At 36.3% G+C, this 23,296-nt stretch overlaps 1 protein-coding gene across 1 annotated transcript; it reads right to left on the bottom strand.

The window, feature by feature from the left end:
* Positions 1-188: 188 nt before the first annotated feature.
* Positions 189-23,266, bottom strand: LOC114527099 (KICSTOR complex protein SZT2-like). Its single transcript, XM_028548700.1, has 63 exons — positions 22,751-23,266; positions 22,335-22,457; positions 22,083-22,244; positions 21,900-21,977; positions 21,641-21,733; positions 21,320-21,442; positions 21,024-21,135; positions 20,801-20,936; positions 20,576-20,657; positions 20,454-20,496; positions 20,102-20,191; positions 19,986-20,022; positions 19,777-19,875; positions 19,572-19,630; positions 19,270-19,343; positions 18,912-18,934; positions 18,613-18,723; positions 18,077-18,115; positions 17,868-17,997; positions 17,755-17,783; positions 17,497-17,568; positions 17,352-17,402; positions 17,001-17,153; positions 16,730-16,847; positions 16,329-16,501; positions 15,941-16,174; positions 15,607-15,685; positions 15,231-15,473; positions 14,832-15,075; positions 13,492-14,558; positions 12,887-13,283; positions 12,455-12,725; positions 11,750-12,024; positions 11,156-11,522; positions 10,914-10,995; positions 10,617-10,749; positions 10,192-10,432; positions 9,804-9,966; positions 9,303-9,560; positions 8,890-9,130; positions 8,523-8,681; positions 7,401-8,268; positions 7,105-7,287; positions 6,846-6,927; positions 6,346-6,478; positions 5,975-6,016; positions 5,733-5,872; positions 5,316-5,489; positions 5,129-5,209; positions 4,778-4,927; positions 4,565-4,589; positions 4,411-4,487; positions 4,176-4,289; positions 3,902-4,056; positions 3,752-3,806; positions 3,316-3,450; positions 3,071-3,145; positions 2,593-2,809; positions 2,038-2,388; positions 1,154-1,749; positions 910-1,031; positions 518-656; positions 189-350 (listed from the first exon to the last, which is right to left on the bottom strand). Exons 1-63 carry the CDS (start codon positions 22,790-22,792, stop codon positions 210-212), a joined length of 10,761 nt encoding a protein of 3,586 aa, XP_028404501.1. The 5' UTR covers positions 22,793-23,266; the 3' UTR covers positions 189-209.
* Positions 23,267-23,296: the final 30 nt, after the last annotated feature.

Below are 23,296 nucleotides of genomic sequence, written 5' to 3'. Positions count from 1 at the left end.
GTTGCCCTTAAGTTCCTTTGATTTTAGCATAAAAATGAGAATTTGCATAATTCAATAAATCATAATTCATGGCAAATGCACATGTCCATTATTAATGAGTCTTCATCAACACTAGCTCAAGCTCAGCTTGTTGATGGCCAATTTCCTGAGTTAAGTGCACGCGGCGTCTTCTGCACTTAAACGCCTCAACTCTCGTAGCCTTGATTCGACTAAAGGAGTAATCCTGTCCACATTTGATAACAGAGCGCGTTGACAACTTTTGCTATGAAGTCATCAGAGGATTTCGCTAAAAGAACTCGATCACTTTTCTTATTTTCGTCGGCATTGATGCGATTTACGATCTTCACGTCCTATATGAGGAATCAAGTGGACATGGAAAATCATTATTTACTTATTCTTTTCGAAAAAGGGAAACATGTAATTAGTAAAATATTTATTAAACTTGATAAATGTTAGTGTGAGTAACTATCTTGTGATATGAGATTAGCGGGTGTTAGAAAAGCTTGTATGACCTTACCGAATGATGTTTTTCTTCATTTATCGTGATAAGTATGAACATATCAAGATTTTTTGGATTGAGAAGAACTAAATAGTGAACTTTGGTATCGCTCCTTGAAAACTCTCTTGAAGTATCTCCAAATTTCAATAGTAACGTGCTAGAATAGGAAAGATGAACGACATTGAGATGAAAATGCTGTTGAAAAAACACTGATGAATACATTTTTGCAAATTGTCTAAAATCGCAAAACACCCGCGAAACTGATATAGTTATTTGACAGACATGGTGATGGATCACATCACGAGCATCATACAAGCCAGAAAATACCCTCATTGAAAGAAAATTCCACTCTACCTCTCAATTATTTAAAACTCATGCAAGAAACTATCTAAAAAAAGATATATACTTACGACCAGAGACTGGAGTACCAAGCAATATCCATAGAGATAAATGGTTTTAATATCTCATCCACAACAGGAAGAGACGATGGTTTCACTAACTCCAACAAACGTTCAAAATCTTCGAAGGACATCTGCGTAAGACAGACAATTTGTGAGCACAATCGCGAGGAAATGTGACTTGACAGAAATATAGAAAAAAGTTTGAAAATAACACGTTTACCATTAATATGAAGGTCTATAGATTATATCATACCATATTCGGGCCGTCCTCAACAGCTTGTAATGATGATGGTACTGTCCAGGCGTCTGTGAAATCACTGAAAACTCGACGATATTCAGTTTTTCTTCGGCTCTTTGGTTTCCACACCTGACTTTCACTACCACTCTCGTCACTAGTCGCACCTTTCAGCATCAAATGCCACAAGTGATCTCTCAAGCAGTCTTTCTGAGCAGAGCTCACTGCCTCGTGTAGTTTACGATAACATTTATCAGCATCTTTACCAAGATGTCTCAAATCCCAGGCCATGAGCGAGTCTGAAGGATCTGGCTCTAATCCTGTCACGATGTAAGGTCTATCCCTTGAGAGGCTCGTTTGAGAATTTGAAATGTTGTGAGAAGTCAAGGAACTCGGCAAATGCGTTGTTTCACGTGATTCAGGTGAGGAAGGTAAATGTCTCAGCAGCTCTTCTGAAGGACTTTGAGAAAGTGGCAAGGCTGTAATGAACTGTGGACTGGATGAAGACCGTTTTATGTTTTCATTGTAAGCCCCTGGTCCATGACTCCATAACGAGGGCTCGCGTTCTGGACTGTTTGATTGGCCAGGACCTAATGTTTGACGTAAGCGCATACCTAGAATAAAAATGTATAACATGTTCGATAACTGAGGGAAACAAATTACATGCACATTACAGTTACTATAATGGACAAGCTGTCTTCAAGGTATTGGAATAGGCCATTAGAGGGGCATCTACTGGCGAAGAACTTCACGAACAAAGATTCTTCACCGTCTCTTCATGGAATCCAAAAAGGATTCGAACAGTCAGCGGGAGCTCTCCAAAAATGACCAAATAAATTAACTGCAACTTGTCTCAGTAATTCGACTAGATGCTTCATAATTATATTTTAAAACCTCTCTACCTGTATCGCCAATAAAACCAGATGATTGTTTTCTACGTGAATACTCCTGATTCATTTTTGGAAATATTTCTCGATGATTCGTCTTAACGACGTAAAATTTTAGCCCCAACTGTCCTTCCTCGCCGTCTAAATTAAGCTTGGCCAAGAGTGATACATCATATTTATCTTGAGATGAAAAGGCTAAAACATGTCCTTGTTTTTTATCTTGAGATGAAGAGACTAAAACGTGTTCTTCTTTGTCGTCTTGTGAATTCATTTCAACCGTAGATAGGTTATATCGTGAACAATGTTCAACTATGTAGTTGTAGACAGTCTCGCGAGAAAGATTGGGCAACGGAAGTGAAAGTTGACCTGAAATAAAATTGGATAAAGAAGTGCTGCTACTAAACTAGGAATCATTCAGCATGCAAGCTCGCCTGATTGTCGACAGTTTGCATCAGTGAAAGTTGGTTTTTTGGGGAATGAGTGGATCTATGAGCCAGCTTTATCATTAAGTTCAAGAATTCTGAGGAATCTGAGAATCTCTACAATACACCTACTTACTATACACCATACCTTTGCAAATATGATTCCAGGAGAATTTGGGAGGATAGATGAAGACGTTCATAAGATTGCTCAACATTGATGTTAACTTGAATCCTTTTGGAAATCCCTTCGGACGTTTTTCCATCAGAAAATGCTGGACATGACGGAGATGGAAATCATAACTGAAGGAATTTAGATGAGTGAGGTCGCGCACTTTGGAACATTCAGCAAGAAAACTTGCTTTTTCCTGAAACAATTAAAAGAGAAGACGTTGATGTAAGAATATGCTGTTGTGGTCTGCTTAGTGATATACAAGCGGGGACAAATGTGGTTGTTGCGGGGCGTCACTGGACAGCTCTTGCTCGGAGTGCAACCATGCGAAGGACGATAAACGACAAAAGATTCTTGCGATCTTTGCGTTGTTTTCAATCAAAGTTATAGCTATCATACAAGTTTGGACAAAGTTTAGTGCTAAATATGGTGAATACGCAACACACAACATTGTTACCTGTTGGTTGAAATTATCAGAGCTCAGCAGTCGACTTGATTCAAAAACATACAACTTGACACAAAAATGACAACCCTAAAATACGGACATTAATTTTGACATTCAGTTATGACAGGTCTCCCGGCAAACCACTTGTCTTACGGATATATATTCTCCTCTCAAAATGTTTTAGTAAACATGCCATGCAAGTACTGTCCTAAGAAAACAATCCTACACGTTAGATTCAACAAGTTAATTTATAATACCTCGTATGCCAGCTCAACCAACATAATTCCACCATCGTATGCATATTTTTCGGTATCCTTACTTCCATCAATTGTTTTTTGCAAATAATAATGCAGTTTCTTCTCATTTGTATCGCCTCCAATATCACTTACAAGCTTCAAATGTATCGAAATTAAATTATTTTACGTAAGCAGTGTTTACTAGATTATGAAAGGAAATTGGCTCTAATAAAGCGTACGAAAATTCAAAAATCCTACGACAAGTGATCAGCATTGGAATTTTTGTAGGATTTTCTAGGCTTGAGGTGGTAGATTCGTGTGATTAAATTATCACATTCAATGATGATCAATGATGATCAAATGATCACACTCAATGATGATCAATGATAATCAATGATGAGCAAATGATCACACAATGATCAATGATGATGAATGATGATAAATGATGATCATTTACCTTCCCTCGTTCCGACACTGCCTTTTTACGAGTTGGCTTTGTTGATTTTCTTGACCTATATACATGTAGATTAGAAGAAGGATTTATCTTAATATATTCGTAGAATATGTGATATATATAAGTATTCAGTGGTAAAAATACGAGACTTACACTTTTGTTGGCTGAACAGTAAGTTGGACGAGTGCAAACTGTTGTAAAAATTGTTTGTAGAAATTGATAAACTCCTCTCGCAATTTGTAATGCCATTTATCCTCCTTTACTGCCACATTTGGTTCTTGCTCGTTCCTATTACCAACGCCTTGTTGCTTCAAAATAATATTAAATATTAACAACCTATATATAGTAAAATATTTTATACGAATGAAGTAAGCACTATGACATTAATAATTCGTTCTTTAATAATTGATATTCTTTCTCGACTTACATCCAAGCTTGGTTTCTCCCCAACACTAGATATCCATTCATCACAAAACAGGAAAGGTGTTTTGCAGCAATGAACAAGACGACTTTGTCGTTTTAACAAGTTGATACTGCTATCCTGAGAATATAAGATTCACGTAATGCGGAGGAGAGCCAAGCATAACAAAGACATAAACATATATATGGTAAAATATCTATTAGCATAAAGAACCACGAAATATCAAACATAATTATATTACCACAGTGCTGATGTTAAACCCTTCGTGACATAAGCAAGATGCGAACAATTTCTGAAGCTCGGCATTTTGAACGGCCTCTAAAAACACAAAATAAAAATAATGCAGTGATCGCATTACTTTATATAATTTTATGAAATACAGATTAATGACTTACTTCGAATTTGTATAGCTCTTATTTCCTAAAAATATTAGAGTAGCATATCAAAATAAGATGTAAAATAAGCAAAAAGAACACGAGACTTTGTTGTTTTTTTAAAAAAGTGCTTGTCCCATTTTTTTCTTCCCGCATGTTCATCCTTGAAATGAATACATGAAGTATTCCTTTTCATAATCGTAGATCAGGATAGTTCAGCGGTATGAATCTCACCTGAAATTGTGCACCATGCCTCTTGACTGGATCACGGTAAGTACAGTGTTTTGTAGTTTGCAGTGGTCTGGGAGGAACGACATCTCGTAAAGTTTCTTCAAATAATAATTTAGCAACGGAAGGAATCTGTTTTTTACTACCAGAACTTTTCTATAAAAATATATACAACCAATCAATGCAAGTAATTGCAGTGAACGTGAAATCAGAATCTTGCTAGTATCAATTTAATGCTAGTCGATTTTACCGCTGATTTTACTCATAAACAGGTTGAACAACACTTAACATCTCATATTTTATAATAGAACAGCTGTTGTAGCAAAATTTCCATTGGTAAATTTCCATTAAACTTACATCAGGAGAAGTTGGTGCCGTCTGTTTTAAAAGCGAAAAGAGATGATGATCGTTGCTGGTGTCACAAAATGGATTCAATTCCTATATGAGAAAGAAAGAAAATGCACGGATATGGGAAATGAAATAGATTTAACATTATCCAAAAAATCACGAAGCACAAATAATCTATTCAGGATTACTAACATACCTTGTTTTTGGCGTTGAGGCCTTGAAAATTTGAGTGATGAAATAAGCCCATTTTTTGTTGAAACAAACACGAAACAAGATGACATCGAGCATTGTTCCAGTTTACCAAATTAGTCAGACGAAGTGAAAACTGACTGTTTACTTCACTGGACATGTTGTACGTTGTGGCTATTATCTGCAAAACAATCATTATTTCGTTGAGTATAAAATATTTCGTTGAGTATAAAATATTTCGTTGGGTATAGAAGGTACAAGTACTGCAAGCATGATAAGTTGAAATCCACTGAGAGAACATCCACTGAGATACCACGATTATGATGTATAAAATGTTTTCAGTCATATTACCAGACATGAGCAATGTACTTTCTCAAAACAGCCACCTCGTATGATAAGAGCATGCAGCTATGAATCAAAGTACCTCCTTATCTCGAACGTCAATCAATATTAGTCTCTGGCGGGAAACAAAACCAGGAAAACAGTTGGAGAAAGCCGCTGAACTATCTTTGCTACGTTCGCTGGCGTCATTCCATGATTGAAATTGTTGCGAAGGGTAATATTCTGCAATATTATACGACAATTTTATAGTTTTACTTGCTCGTGTATACAACAGACATGGTTAGTCTGAAATCTGATTGGATAAACATATAAGATATAACATACCTTTATATGCCACTTCCAAATCAGGTTCCATCTGGCTTAGATCTGAAATACAATTGAAAGTAACTATTAATTGTACCTTTTGAATAATTCTATTGGAAAACATCGAATACATAAAAGACAACCGAACCATATGACTCAAGAAAGGGTGAGGGAAGGAGGGGTGGTGTGGATTTGGTCACCTCGATTGGTTCGCATATAACTTACGCTGGTAAATTTCTAAAATAACACAAGCGCCTTAATAACCAGCAACGCCATCTTCAATTTCAGGTATACCGCAGCTAAGAATGCAGACACATATTCCCAGGATTTCCAGGTGTATTAATATCATATATTATTATGCAAGTGTCTGCGTATAGTAGGTTATATTTTACCCTGTAGTTTTTGTAAATTGTATCTCCACTGAACCACGTTTCGTGAAATAAAAAGAAATGAACCAGCAGATTTTGCTGAGGTTGCTATGTAAGAACCACTTTGATCAACTGATGTCTCTTGATCATCTTTTGCCTAAAAATAAGAAAACCTTAAATGACCTTCACGAGCGTATGTCACCAATGCTTTCTCCATTATCAGCTTGGCATTGTTGTATAAAAACGCTGTAATTGTACAAAATGCATAAGAACAATGAGAGGACTATAGAGGTCCCACACACTAGTGCGAAGTGTCCACGCGTTTCTTTATGCAAAAAACTAGCTTGAAAGTAGAACAGCCAGACAGTACAGCGTGTTTAATGGCAAAAAGTCATCAACTGGTTAGGAAGATGGCAGGCAAAATGTGTAATAAATGTGAGACTGTTAAGATATTCACATCAAAGTTTCTAACTAAAGTGGGCCTTCTTATCCACTTTCTTATCCACAGTATAGTTCGTACTGACCTGCAGTGGGGGTCTGATCGGGTCGTACAGGACGTATTCCATATTCTGGGGGTTTTGAGAATCACATAAAGATTTAGAATTGCTGAACAGAAACAATACAAAGAACTATGAATATATAATTATAAGTAAATTCAATAATGGGTTACCGAACGAGGTTTTTTTACAGATCAGAAATATCTAGTAGACTGATGTAGACTGACAAAACAAAATTATTCAGATTTTCGTTGTTTATAGAAATGTATATCATTGTTCACCCTACCATGGCGCTGCACGATATACGCGGGAGTTTAGATCTGGACAGAGATTCTTTACCAGGCTCATCAATTCATAGAGTATAGCATCAACAGAATATCTTGTTTGTAACGTTTCTCTTTGCACATGTATTGAAGGAGTTTCAAGATCTTTGGCAAACTTCATCAATTCTTGAGCTGGACCCTCAAAACTTAGAAGAAATGTCAAAACGTCAATTCATACCGACGAGTCTACGACTGCAGAGAACAACTGAAAATTTACACAGTTGACATATTAAATTTTATTTTCAATCAAGTGTCTTACCTCGGATGTAATTTTCCCTTCTCTCCATTTTCATATTTTCGTCTTTCTTCAGCAGCGTCTCTTTCCTTCATCTTCGGATCACCGTCGTATTCCGAAGTCTTATTTCGATTTTTTCCGGATACGTTACGATCGTTTGCTCGCACGGCTTCCTCTCCAAACTCCCTGGATTCTGTTAACTCGTTCTCTGTAAAAGTCTCGTAAGGGGAAAAACGACCACTTTTTGGTTCTTCGCCAGTATTTTGTTTCTCGATGACTGGTGGAGTGGGGGTGGAATATGATCGAGAAATGGGTCTAAAGTTTGCACTTCTCATATTCCCTATCTTCCCCTCGCTGTGGCTGCGTTGTTTGCAAGTCTGATCTGAAGAATTTGTCAGAGAATTCTTTGAGTCAGCAGGATCATTGATTATTCCCCCCACTTGTGAATTATTTTTATTATAATCATCTCCTGGGATCTCCATGGGATCTGTGATAGGAGATGTGGTTATAATTTCTGGAGTCCTAATTTTAAATACGCTAGGAGACGATGGTCCGTTCCTAACAGGTGATGAAGATTGTGATCTAAAAGCACGTGGCTCTGGCTTTGGACTGTACGTGCGCCCACATCCAATTGAACCAGCGGATGGAGTCCGACGATGGGTAGTTACCACAGTCAATGTTTTTGGGGCATTTATTTTCTTGTAACGGGCATCTCTGGAAGAAGGCTTGAGATATTGGTTAGGAATGCATGAAAACGAAGCTGTAAGTAAGTAATACTCCACAAGAATATCGCACAATGCATGACGAACTGATTTCTTTAGTCTTTCTTTTAATTGCTCCATACCAACATCACCACGTTCCCAAATCGATATTTCAACCAGCATCGTATTATCTACAAAATTTGAAATGACTGCCTCATAATAAAAGAAATTTCACTACATTATTACCATTCGTAGCTGCGTACATTATGCAAGGCGATTATTTTCCAGGTAAGTACCAAGTTTCTTTAAGGTGACTGTCTTGAAAACTCAGTACACAGTTTTTTGGAAGTATCATAAAGTGGGCAAAAGAGGGCATAATAGTGATCAAATATACATCAGGATCATAAAAGGACATCGCTCACAAAACGCATATGAGAAAACAAACCTTGCAAAGAATTAGAATTTTCAACTGTGACAACTTTCGTAAGTTCTTCCATGTTGTACGTCGTTTCTAAATCCAAGAGGCCGATCGCTTTTTGTTGCGGATTTACTTGTAAAGTATTCCCATGAGAATCAGAAATACTAACAGCTAAACATGCTACACCTAAGTAAAAATTAAAAAGAAAAAATGGTAACAATATAAAACTAATTCTGATCCTAGATCAGAGCCTAGAATATTATAACGTTGTTTGAGATCACAAAATTAGTTTAGGGACAATTCCAATTCTGTAATTTACGCAGGGAATTATGACTGGAAAGGTACAGAAATTAATTTGCGTTTAAGAAATGAAAGCGTAACAGCCTTTGCTAACCTTGTGCTCCGGTCTTGGTGAAGATAAATACGTCACTTTCTGGTAACGTTTCGGGATCACCCACGCTTGTGTACTTCTTGAAATGATCTTTCTTTTTTTGTGTTGTATATTTTGGCGCGTGTACGTAATTCAGAAGATGTTGTTTAAAGAAAAATGAAAATGGATGAAGATTTTTTTCAGCAAAGGAAGGAAGCACCATTTGAATAAACTGAAGTGGAGCAGATCCAGTTGGTTGAATAAACTAAAACCAAAAATATGAAACGTTTGGTGTGAAAAAAAGAGCACTGTCAACGAGCACGCAATGACTTTCAGGATCAACTGAAAGCAGATATCGTTGCTTTTCTTGGTTTGTAAAAACCCTTGCGTTTTTACTCTTCTTACGCTTTCAATTATCATTTAAAAATAAAACTTACTTGAACATCTTGTAATGCCAATTTTGTTTTCGGATTCCTTGCCAGAGACATGCTCAAAATTTCTAGAGTGTAGTCATCAAGACGTTTTTGCAGAACATTAACTAAATCTTTCTTAATCTCATCACTGGGTTCTGTGACGCCATGAACCGTGAGTTTTATACATTCCTCGACATGTTCACTAACAGGTTGAACCGCAGAACCATTTATACTGATCGTGTCAGTAGTTACACCTGCACTTCGCTTTCTTGAATATTCTTCCTAAAAAGAGATATTCATATCTTGGGAAAGGTGAACACTCGTTGGTCAATGAATTGTGAGCAATCAAGTAGAGAGAATTGGTCGATATTTATGCGAGTGGTCGAAATATTTCACATTTCGCCGAGAAAAAGCTATAATTGTCATAAATTTTTCACAGCAAAAGGCGATTAACGTATATAAGTCAAAATTTTCAAATATACCCACAAAATAGAGTAACTGTTCATGATACAAACAGGTGCCTACCAGATCATCTTCAAGATCAGCAGTTCCTGCGGTCTTTGGATAAGACTGAAATGAAGAGACTGGAGATAGAGGTGGTGACGAAATATATTCATCTGCGTCATAATTGTAATATTTCGTGCCTTCCAGTTGGTCTTCTTTGCTCAAACATAAAGACGAATCCAAACTTAACGAAAAGAGAATTTGGACATAAATACAATAGCAACTAAATATGAGAAACAGTATAGTAACACAGAGTTTCACAGGACGAGGAACATCCTTGGGAAATAGACTTATTAGTCCTACGTACACGACCCAAATAATTTGTATAATTCACAGGCAGTATCCAACACCAAACAATAACGGTAAATGAAGTATACATAAAATCTATTCCCGCGCATGCGCTACTTACTTGAAATAGAAGATATTACCATTCTTTTCTTGGTAGACATACATACTGGATCTCTCAGATTGATGCTCATTCAGCGAGTGATTACTTAACACAGTCTGTAATGCTTGTTTCGCTCTATCTGCGCCATTATTACGATTAGAGTTTCCTCGTAACCTGAAATGAATTGGTAGGCATGCCGTCCATTTAGCTGGGCATCTAAAATGTCCAGGCTCATAAAGATACTGATGTAGAAATTGACGGCCTATAGAAACAAATAACGAATATATCAAATTATAATGGGATTATTTACAAGATCTCTATATCGGATATATTACAGTGCATGTTCATTGGGTAACTCTTTTATATAGATTTCTGATATAAGAGAGTTTTAATTTAGAGCATTTCATCCACACATTTTAATAGAATTTTGCTAGCGTTCCACGTACCATCAACCCTTCTCAAAAATGAACGAGCTGGACTAGAATAGGACACACTTTCATTCCATATATCAGCTTCAGATCTTGGTTGTAATAATGGATGACACATTTTGTTATCATGCATGTAGCGAAGCAACATTTTCTAAACAGAGAAACACAACGCTGAATGAAGATATGTCAATTTATCGTGTGACGATATGCATGCATGCCCACTGTTAAACAAATAATGATTATTGCAAACCGGATTAACCCCTGGTTTTAGTAACTGATTAATTATTGCAAACCGGATCAACCCCTGGTTAATACCTGATTAACAAGATGGCATAAATCCTTGATTTCGTTTATTGCCATTGCGTACAAGTCATGATGCTTGTCATCGCAGCTGTCCCTAGACAAACAATAGAACGAAAGCTACAATACATTTCCCAGCTTACGGCGTTTCAATACAGAAATGCAGAAATGAAGATACTTCCATTCACTGAGGCAATATAACTCCCATTACGACTAATAAGATTGAATAAATATAATAAATAGTTTATCATACAAACCTTGCGTGAAAGAAAACCTCAAGAACATTTTCATCAGACTTCCTAAGAATAAGCCATACTTCTGTAAAACTGTCCCCAGCAGGAAATTGATGACCCGAAGACATATTTATTCTTCCCTCTTGCGGAAAATTTCCTTCATCGCTGAGGAGTGATGCAACAATAAACATCTCATCCTCCAGGTTCTTTTCTTCGTCCATACGAGATTTCCCATTCTCAAACATCCCATCCTCGTAGTTTTTTCCGTCATCAATACGAGATTTTTCATGCTCTGTTTTGCACTGCTCCGCTGGTTCCAAACTAGTGGATGACGGTGAACTTGATAGTCTGAGGTAATGATAATCACCTAATTTTGATAATCGATTATGATCTAAAGGAATTAAATGAGAATATTGTGACTTTCAAGTATCATATCCCTCTTGTGTTAAATCACAATTACCCACATGCTTTCTCTCCTCTGTGTTGGTTTCCTAATATTAGGATATGATTACAACTAACCAATTACAATTAACATTGATATGAAATTCATTAAGCAAAGTTAGTTAACTAAGCGTTTCATTTTGGTAAAAAAAATGTTTCCAAGGAAAGAATACCTACCTATACGTATTTTATCAAGTTCTTGCATGAAAATAGCTAAACCTTTGCTTTGATCCAACACAAAATCTAGTTGCATCGAAGTGCAACGACTGGACGGTTTGTTTTCGTCGTGTGATTGAATAATATGTTCTGTGACGCTGTGGAGAATTGATAGTGATACATCGGGAACATGACACAACGAAAAGACGATTTCATCATGCAGTAGCCAGTTGATGTCATCTCTGATGGCGCAGATACTTTCTATTTGAGTTAGAGGAAGTCCTGATACAAGTAGACTAAAAATTAAGAAACGTATTTACAAATAATCAACGATCGCCTTAAGGTTATGTTTAACCCTTGAAAACTTTGTTGAAGACAAACGTATTTAAAATAAAGTCACGTAATTACGGAATACAGTAAAAATAATTTGATAAATTGCGTTTGCTTTGCCTTGTGAGGCATAAATATCTGTTCGTTGAACTGATGCAGGTATAATTCCCGATACGAGAATTCTTTAATCCCTACGTAAACAGCAAAGAACAACTTCTCTGGTAATATTCTTGTATGTTTGCATGGTGAGAGTAGATAGGTAACTTAGCTTGTAAGTACTAATTTATCCAGGTTAACGGACCGAAAGCTTTGCAGTATTAAATACTTACGTGCATCATGTACCTACAAGCTAAATTACTTAATTTCTCTAGTATTTATCAAAAGAACTCCACTAACCTGCTTTCTCTATCATGAGATGCAGTCACAGAAATAGACTTTACAGCTCCATCCACATTTTCAAATCTTACAATTCTCTCCTGTGGTGAGTCAGAACTTACAGACGACACTGAACTAGACCGAGTCTTGTAACGACTCCGAGATTTCCAACGAGAATAATCTGGTTCCCTTGGGGGAACAAGACAAATTAGATCGAGAGTAACTTGTAATGATGAGATAGAAGGATCCACGATTTGATCCGGATCGCGATTAGCTTGGTCCAAAATATCCGCTAAAAAAGAAATAAATTGCTATACATATTTTGGTCAAATTTCATGGACATGTGACATGAGTATGTCCTTGTAACACGATCTTCAGACCTTGGTGGCAGCTGGATGGTGATTGTCATAAATCATTCAACAAGATCGTAATCATTATGTGGACAAGACTTACCAAAACAAACAGGCAAATACTCCGCAGGCATACTGACCATGGTGCTTGACAAATGACTTCTATCACGTATGGTACAATTCAGATTTAAAAACAATGGAACATTATGTTCTTCCTCCGACTGTTCCATGATGTTGTCTTCCTTGGTTGAGCTCTGTATGTCAGATCTATTCGACGGATAATCCGATAGATCCTCTTCGTCACTAGCGAGATCATCCCAAGTGTTCACACTTCCCTCGGTAATATCATCCATTGTGTTTGTATCAGCAGCGCTTTTTGCATTTTCACTTTCCGATGCATCCATACTTATGAGAACCGAGTCGTCTCTTTCAAACACAACATCCGAGCCATTATCACTGCTGGTTTCAATCGATTCTTCATCACTTTCACCCTTATCCGACTGTAAATGGAAGACAGAAATTCTATTAAACGACACGATACAACCATTATGTGAAATGTCCCACTAATGAAAAGTCACTTTCTTCATTTCGAGGAAAAGGTTGCAAGTTACATTCCTATGGTTTTCTTGCAGTTGCAACCAGTGAACTCGATCTATAGTTTTTACTGGTAGTAGCTGGTTGTCAATGAATGCACGCGTTAAGGTTTACCTGGTATGGATCCTGTCGGGAAATTGGTAGGTAAAAATAATGATCCTTTCTGTTTGGAATTGGAGAGAAATATTTCTGAAGTACTAAATGAAATCTTTGTTGAATATAATCATGTAAACCATACAACTCCTCGCATCTGGGCCAGAATTCCTTTGTAGATGTGACATCACAGTTGCTTCGGAGAAAGTTGATAGCATTTTCTTCATGAGTGCATTTCCAGTCTTGTAGAGATTCTTCAGAGGAGCATACTGAGCCAGTGTTTGTGGGATGTTTTATATGACCACATATGTTTCCAAGAAATCCAAAAAGATCAATTTCTTCTGGAATATGATCCGAACAAATTGCTAGGATTTCGTCTACATTATCATCATCAACATTCTCCCCTCGTTGCAAGCTCTCGAATACCGTGGAAACAAAACAATATAAGAACAGTTCGTAAATAGCAATGCAATGAAAACGAAGTTCTTTTGATTTCTCCAAACTAGCATTTTGTTCGAACCGTTCAAGTCTGTTTCTATAATCCAATAAGATGTCCTTCAATGATGTTCCGGTATCAATTTCAGTAAGAGACGATAAAGAAAAATCATAAACAAACACAGATAAGTCAACACATCTGCGTTGACTCGAGCGCCTATTTCGCCAGAACTTTCCAACGGTTTTACTATTGTCGTCATCAGGTTTTTCTTGTTGATCCGTTGAATCGAGTTCCATGTTGAAAGCTGACGCCTGTCTCTTTCGGTGCATAACACTCGCGGTAGACTCAGTAGATTGTTCATCATATGATTCAAGTTCTTTTACTATCCTTGCAAAAGCTTGTAAAGATTGAAATGAAGAGGGAACAAAAGTCAACAATAAATGATTGTTTTCCATTCTGGTAAAACATCGCCATGTTACGCTTCCATCCTGTTTAGATTTTCCAAGACCGACACGTTGAAGACAGAAATCCAGGAATATCTGTGAATCTTCCGAGGTGAGTGTAAGCTCTCTGTCGTTGAGTCGTTCCATATGTTCTAAGATGTAACTAAACAGAATATCATTGGAGCGACGGTTTGTGGATCTTGATGAAACTGGATGAAGAAAGAAAAGCATATTAATAAATGATGTAACGCTAAATTTTTATCAAATACTCTAAGCGGATCATGGCGCCAGGAAAAGGTCATTCATTGATTCTCTTTTTAACGAATTGGGACCGTGTTCTCATTCGTCCAGTTTCCTCGTGTAAACACGTAGTGTAACAGTCACATTTTCATCTATATTTGCCTGAACTGGACGTACTGAAGCGTCTAAGTCATCAAAGCAGGCGTAATAAGATAGTAGAGTCGAGAAGCCATTATAAATACCTCGCTCATGCTCAATGAGTGTAGCAAACCAAAGTTCAGCCTGTCTCGAATAACCCAGGACTTTCATTACATCAAAAGGAAAAGGAACTTCATAAATTAAAGATTTTCTGTCGGGATCATTTGGTGGTGATTTTACATGAACAACTGCTTGTTGTGGTGAATTGACAACCCGATCATCACACATACGACAAATATGGTCAAACGTCAACCATGTTGAGATGGCCTCTAGGTCAGCTTCAAAGATCTGTTTGAATATATTTACACATTGTTGCATTCGAGAAACACACACGGGAATACTGTATAGATGACGTTAAAACATTATCGGTGAAGTTTCAGTTGACTATAGGATAAAAATGTTGAAAATATAATATAAAAGCACAGGAGAGAAAAAATAACCACCTTGGCAGGAATTTCAAAATATTGCGTTCCGACTAAGTACTCAGGATTCTCGTTTTCCGCGATTACTCCATGTTGAGGCTCGACCCAGATCTCCAACACTAACTCCAACTCACGTTCATCCTCCGGTAAACCATTGTCTAGTGCCCAGCCTGCTACACGGTTATGACCAGATGACGTTAACGGAGGAAACATGACAAACTGCACAATACATGTTGTCTGTTGATTATTGTGTTCGGAGGATTCCTTAAAATAATAAACTCGAGTTTCAATCATCGTTTCATCAAACCTCGGCTAAGCAGGCAATTTTTGACCATGATTTTGTTCTCTTGTTCCATGCTATTGAGTGAATTTAACGGGAAAAAAACTGGACTCTCACCTTGACCCAAAATTCTTTAAACATTGTTGTTACTCCAAGATTACTGGCTACAAATCTGTATCCTTGATCCTCACGTTTTCTGAATTTAAAGTTGAGCTCGGGTCATGGAAAAAATTGAAAATGAAATTGTTGTGACTGCAGAGTGAGTTGACCTGTGGGTTTAACTCATCACAAAACCTTTTATAAAGGGAAAGTGAAGTTCGTCCAAAACGTAAACAATTTAGCGATCCGCTTAATTGCAATTAGGGAGAAGCACAAACGAGCTTCTATAGTTTAAAAAGCGTGCTATTGAAACATACGCTGTCCTTTCTAAGAATGATGAAAACGCACGTACTTTGTAAGATATCTTAGTATCTTGGAAACCGTGTTTGCTGTATCTGTAGGCGTTGGATGTAATGTAAACACCCAACGATGATGATAAAGAAAGCGGGAGAGAACTTTGAGTGGAGATTCTGGCGCTCTTTTCGCCCGATGCATCATCATCCATGGTTCGTATGTTTCAATGATTCCCGATGATTGCTGGAAATGAGAGGATCTCACAAGAAATTCCTTTGGTTGTTCGTCATATCTTCAAAAATATAGGAGCCATATGATATTGTAGTTATGAGATAAATATAATATCGTTTACATGGTTTTTCACATAGAATCACGCAAGGATGGCAAAAAAATAAGATTGCGATCAGCACTACCATGCAGGAAGGAACATTCTACAGATATCCAACCTGACAAGAATTCTATCCAAAGGTTTATGAAGAAGTTTGGTACAAACAAGTTGTTCTTGAATCTCTCCGTCTTTTTCCAATTCATTTTCCATATGAGAACTTTTAGCTGATTTTCCAGACGGAGCAAACTGTGCTTTGATTTTCTTGAGATCATCTCGTAAAGAATTTACAATCTATATACGTATAAATTAAGATCGTAAGGATACGAAAATATAATGGCGAAAAGGATATTTTATATGGAAATATAATGGCAGGAGAAATATTGGAAAACACAGGAGGGAGAGAGAGAGAGAGAGAAAGAGGGGGGGGGTACGAAAATCTTCACTGGAGGAATACAATAAAATAAACTGTTAAAGCAAATTTGCGCTAATCATTTGTATGTCGAAGAGTGTACACTGCACCTCGTGTCTCTTCTCGCCAGGTGTCCCGCCAAGAAATGCAATTCTTATAACAACACAGGAAGCTTTAGGGGATATATGTACAATACAGAAGGATCTTGGTGGATCGTCAGCATTACCACTGGATAAAACAGGAATTAAACAATTATACAACACTTGCATGATTCTAAATTAATAATTTCTATCTGTGGAGACTAAAGATCATTATCATCACTAATCTGCACATATACTGCATGTGAAAGATTGGAGAACAGTTGCCTTGAGATTTACTTACCTCAGAACAAACTTAATGTAACTATGACTTTCAGAAAGAACAAAAGAGCTCCATTGTTTTAAGAACGCGGCGAGTGAACTGATGGAGTTACGACATTGAATATGGTAAAAACGATCATTTGGAGATGGCAAAAATAACGACTTTGGAAGAGGTCTAAAACATATAAAAATATATCAATTATGGACGAATAAAAGATAGTTAGATAGTTTACATAAATTGGAACAGGACGGAAAAAAAAGGGGGGGGGCGTATTGACGTAAAACCATTCTGTTTTTTGTCAGGGGGGAACCAAATACAGTCTATGTATATGCATAATAGTAGTTGATAAATAAATATTGTTAATATTAATACCTGTCGTGTTCCAGAACCATGTTAATTCGATGACAGTGCATCCAACGTTGCCTGTGAGAGAGGTACAGATGTATGATTACTCAGAGAGGAATCTATGAAAAACTGTAACCCTGCAGTTGTAAAATATCTTATTGTGTGATTTTACCATATGCTGACGTCCAACGTCAAAATAGTTTTCCAAAATGCAGCGAATTGAGCTTCTTGTGATTTCGAGGATCTTTTGAAAAAAGAAAAAGTTGCAATAATGGTGGTCTATCCAAATTACATGCATCTTCTACAAATTATCCTAATACTTTTCAGAATAAGGGCAATTTGTGACTATATAATACTAATTAATATATAGTTATATTGCTAATAATTCCGTCTTAGCATATCATCCTAACATTCGTGAAAGAAAACATACTTAGACTTTCCTTGCTCCACGACCAATTCCTACGAGTGATAAAAAAATTAAACAAACATAGATCACGCAGGCCTAGCTATAGTGTGGTTCTACCTCGGAGTATATTTACGTACCGGTTGAGACGAATTCGGTGGAAAATAAAACAACGGTACTCCTCTTCTAACACACTCTGGTGTGGAGTAGTACAGCGGAGTAGATGAAAAAGACTGTAACTTAACTAGGAGCTCATCCGTCATCTCTAGACTGAAATTTGAATTGTTTTAACTTTTTATACAAAGTGGGTATGATCTGTACGAGAATTATAAAAAATGTATACATTTACTTTTTTAAAGTGCCTTTAAAGGTTTCCACAACATTAGCCCTGTAAAATATGTAATGAGAAAATATTTTGCTATTAACGTAGGTATTATAACATTCTACAACAGACTGAAGATCGGTTAATATGATAAGCCAAGACAATAGCAATAGGATATTCTGCTTGATATTCAAACTCTAGCTACTACGTGTCTAAATGATCTCGCCTAGCTCCAGGCCCCAGGCGGGATCCTGGTATTTGTTGTCAAGTTGATTTTGTCTATGTAAACCTCATGTTTTGGGAGATCATTTAAACAGGCTCTAATCAAGCGCTAATCAAGGTGAGATTAAATGAAACACCAACAAACAACGACAAAGATAAACACATGCAATATGAATTTATTATGAAATCGATATAATAAATGCAACAATGTACCCTCAATCCAGATATCTATACAAATTAAAACGGATTCCGAAAATAGACATCTTAATGTGCTGGGAATTTGCTGTATTTTGTATTTTTGAAATTGTCTGCTCGCCATAGATGCGTATAAATTAAGGTACCTGTAACTTAACCTTACAGTGTAAGGTTTCATAGAATAAATTTGCTTCGGGAAAACATCGCAAAGAAATCCATACGTTCCTAGGACGTCAATTTTGATCTTTGTTTGGGCACTAGAGGAAAACAAACTCTTTTACACGTCCTATTATATATTTACACGTTATTTTTTACGTTGATTTGGATTCAACGGTTTGAAACCGTTTCAGAAGACTATTTTCATATAAGAGTTAGCCTGTAAATGGTATTTAATACTTTTAGGCAGTGGCTTACATGATATGACTATGTTACGAAAGTTACTTACTTTGATAATGGTACCGGCCAGCTCTACAAAGATAAATGAGAATACCTGAACCTTGAAATCATCGTAATTCTCATTAAGACGTATGTAGGGTGATGGTTACACTATCTTAGAGTACAGTCCTTCAGCAACAATTACGGTCGTTTTCCACTTCAACTGTATCGTAGCGAAACGTAGCGTATCTCATTGTTTTAAAGTAATTAATTCTGGTCGAATACTTCGGAAACAAAGAAATACGCTACGTTACGTTACGATACGACTGAAGTGGAAAACAACAGGCCTTATAGTGGATGACCGTACACACGCTACATGGATTTTCGACCGAAGTCTTTTTTCTAAATAATACTCAATTCACACTTACAGCAGTAGCTGTGTATTCAATATAAGCATTTTGTTTCACTAACAACAACAGCTTCACAACTAACTCTTTTCCTCCTGGCAACACAAAAAAATACTCGTATCATATGCTTGTGGTTGACCCTCAGTTTTTAAGAATGATATAGCTACCAGAATAGAAAATATATGTACATAGGCCGCAAACTCGTCAACAATAGCCTAATATGTTATATATGGCCACAGTAGTGTATATTGTTCTAGACTGGAGTTAATTCGTTTCATCAAAACTGAAACAAGATTAAAAGGGACGCAGCGAAGGAATTTTACCTTCGACGAATGCGATATCTTTGACACAATATCCCTCACGAAGACGTATTGATAGCACACTAGCGCAAGATAAAACGGTGAAAATACAGTAAATTAGGGAGATTAGAATTATAAAATATGTTGGAAAGTGGTGGAAAGTTGGTATGGTTAGGGTTATTGCTTTGGAAAACTCAACGGATTAATATTCCTTGAAGGTTCGACTCACTTTGATATGGCTGTTCTCAACGTTTTTCCTGAAAGTTCCTTTCTTATAAGTTGTTCAGTCAGTGCTTTGTCCCACTGATGTGAAGACAGGATTTTACACCTGTATAGTACAATGGAAACTGAAGTAAACAAACTAAAAGTTTTGTTATACATGTACTTTATTCTTTTCACAACAATTTTACATGATTTATTGGATCCTGTTGCACGAACCTTTCATCAGGCACATCAGCTGTTAAACGTTGCTCATCTATTCAAAAAACATCATACATATACTTTAAAAAACAGCTTTATATATTCAGTAAAAAAGTATCATTAAAGTAAAATACCTTCCCATGAATTGATTTTGCTTAAATCATATTCCCATTGAAAACTCCAACATAAGAAAGATTTATGGTAAAAATTCATTTGAGGAACATCTACAAAATGAGCATATATCAGTAGGTAATGATTATATGTGTGTATATTTATTCGAACATAATAAGAACAACATTGATAATAGTTGTGGTTGTTTTGTTTTGTTTTGTTTTGTTTGGTAGGAGCCAAACTATGGGTGAAGATGTCAAACTGTGGGAGGAATCAAACCCAGTAGCTAAGCTAGAGTCATGATCATTGATTCACAGAATGTAGTCTAATTGAAGCATAAGGTACATTTGAATTTTAAAGCAGATTATTTCTTACCATTATTGACTCCACTTTCACTTCCACATTCTAGCTCATTAACCTATAAACACCACAAAAAAGTGGGTTGCATGTGCCTTAATTAAGACTGATTTGTTGCAATTCTTACATGAAGTACTTACAGGTGGTGCGTTAGAAAAGAATGCTCCTGACGTAGCATTGGCAAGAAACTTCATAAGGTCAATGTTAGGAATGTAACCAAAGCTTTATAAAAAAAGGAAAACAGAGGCTTTGATGAAGAGAATGAATAGAAATCTACTTGCAGTTTCAATTTCTGTTTCTATGAGGATAACAACATTCTTGCCCAATTCTTTCATGTAGCATAATGTAATGCAATGTCATTATACCTGCAATGCGCTTGAGAAGGACTGCCAACTTTAACAAATGAACAGCACACTGTATAACACCTTAATTCAGCAAGCAATTTATGAACTACAGCAGCATTTGGCAGTCCAAAAACTCCATCACTGATGACAACAATACCTATGTAAAAATCATGTGTTGAAGCCAAATAGTGCAAAAAATGTTTGGACGAAATACCACATGCATGTAACAACTGGTGTAGTGTACCTCCACTAGCAGTACTAGGAAGAAGTTCTAAAGCCAAAATGGACATTCTTAACATTGAAACAATTGATAGTTCTGATGTCACATGATAATGTGTCTGTTTACCATCAGACTTCTGAAAAGAATAAAGAAAGTGTCAATACATAGGCTTACCAATAAAAACTTTAGCTCGCATGCATGGTTGTGGAGATAGCTAACCTCAATGGTCATGGGTAACATGTCTTAAAGTGTATATATGTTGTAGGTTGTAACCAGGTCATTAGGTCAAATCCTTAGCTGAATTCCCTGAAAACATGTACCTTGTTATTGATGGCCTGCAACACACTGGCATTCTTGTTTTCCATTTGTTGCAGTTGTTCATATACAGATGACAAAAATGATTCAACATTGTCTTGGGTCACTAAACATCCTTCAACCAAGACCTAGAAATCATAGTATGTCACCTTGATTTAAAAGAATTTTACTAATGGACTGATTTTGTGAATACCACCATTCTTACAATCAATTGCATCTGAATATGTATAATATATAAAGATACAGTTTCGATACATAGTTGGTTGTTTATACCACATCTCATAACTTCTGCATGCTACTTTACAATGTGGATGTTGACTTAATACCTGAACAGTGCCACAATCCAGAATGCCATTGTATCCCAAGACAGTGACATGAAGTTCTAGGGGCAATAGCGCACTACAACCTGGAACTGTAAACTGAAGACAAAATGGTATGTGTGACCTTTGCAAGTAATTAGAATTAATATGCACATGGTACTTATATGATATTACAGCTAAACACTATATAATATAAATTTACATCACACATGTGGCTTAATGAACCCAAAACTTCAAAATTCTCTGAATCTAGCAAGACACTAACCGGTAAAACAAGTCCACGCATGCAATTTTGAAAACTTTCAAATGATAATTCATTCACAATTTTCCCTGACAGAATATCCTAAAAAACATTTAAAAAATTATGACTATGACCCTAATGATTTGAACACAAGCAAAATTTACCAATTAGTTGATTGCACAAAGCTGATGCTTCATGTTAACTTACCACACTTGCCAATGACTGGCTCGCATCCAAACAAAAAACAAACTTATAAATACGTGCAAGAAATGTAATGAGTGTTGATGGAACAACAACACATGTCTCAGAATGTTCTGAAGTCGGTTTTGAAAGGACTGATAACACTTTAAGCTCCTCACTGGATGATTTCTAAAAAAGGTTGAAAAATTATAGGTTAAATAAAACTAACTTGACTCAACAAACATTCTTAACAAAGATAACACATACTACATAACTTACAATAACATCATCAGAATTTGCAGTAATAACTTTATTAAAGTTATCCAGAAACCAGGAAACCTTTATACTTCTTGATATTCTGTAGTTCTTACCAGTCAGCAAATAGATCTGACTTGCATCAGGCTGCGAATTTCAAGATAAATGTTATAGTTCATTTTGAACAAAAACTATACAATAAATGTAGGAAGCCTAAAAATAAGCATGCACCATCGATGTTTATCATTGAATTAATAATGCTATGGTAGACAGCAATAAATTGCGGTATATCAAGATAAGTATTGTACAAAATTGTGAAAAAATCAATAAGGTACTTATGAATGCCTAATGCACAATAATTTTTTATCTTAAAGCTTTTTATCTCAAAGTCTAATCTCTTAAAGTTTCAATGAACAATGTAATTTTATATATTTACCAACCTTTACAGTGCAACTGTCGAGGTCTTCGGCGGATGAAGCCATTTCTGCATGTAACTCCAGAACATTAAACCGACACTTGCAAGCTCTTACAACGATTCCTTTGCTCCAGTTAAAAGGTATATGAAGAAGTAAAACGCTATTATTGGTGTTCGTCTAATCACTTTCTTATTCATTTCGACTTGATTGCTATTTTATCGTGTTTTCATATCACTGGTTACAGTAAATAAAATCACCATACATTGTTTTCGTTCACTGCCTCTGGTCTTTATTCTAAACGAGCCCGCAACATACGGAGATACTTCATAACGTGACCTAATATGAGTTATATGACCAGCAAAGACAAAAAACAAGTTTTTTTCATACTGTGCAAGTTACGGCTATTTAACGAATTTATTTTTATTTTATCCAAGTACTGACATTACATTATATATGTAATCCTCTAAAAAATTAGTAAATTGGCATGAAAATATTGTAGTTCAGCCAGTGGCGTAGGAAGCAGGAAGGGGAATGGAGATTTTGCATAAAGCCCAGGTTTTAGAGTTTATA

This window comes from Dendronephthya gigantea, unplaced genomic scaffold (genome assembly GCF_004324835.1).
Source record: "Dendronephthya gigantea isolate DGI-Jeju-01 unplaced genomic scaffold, DenGig_1.0 000043F, whole genome shotgun sequence".
Classification (NCBI taxonomy): Eukaryota; Metazoa; Cnidaria; class Anthozoa; order Malacalcyonacea; family Nephtheidae; genus Dendronephthya; species Dendronephthya gigantea.
Note: the sequence above shows the minus strand (reverse complement) of the source record. Positions and strands in the feature narration are given on the sequence as shown.

Coding starts and splice junctions, on each gene's coding strand:
- LOC114527099 (XM_028548700.1), bottom strand. CDS start 22,792: ATGGCTTCATCCGCCGAAGACCTCGACAGTTGCACTGTAAAG. Junction 2,810..3,070: donor CTGATAATTTCAACCAACAG/GTAACAATGTTG, acceptor TAATTGTTTCAG/GAAAAAGCAAGTTTTCTTGC. Junction 657..909: donor TGGTACTCCAGTCTCTGGTC/GTAAGTATATAT, acceptor TTCCTATTCTAG/CACGTTACTATTGAAATTTG.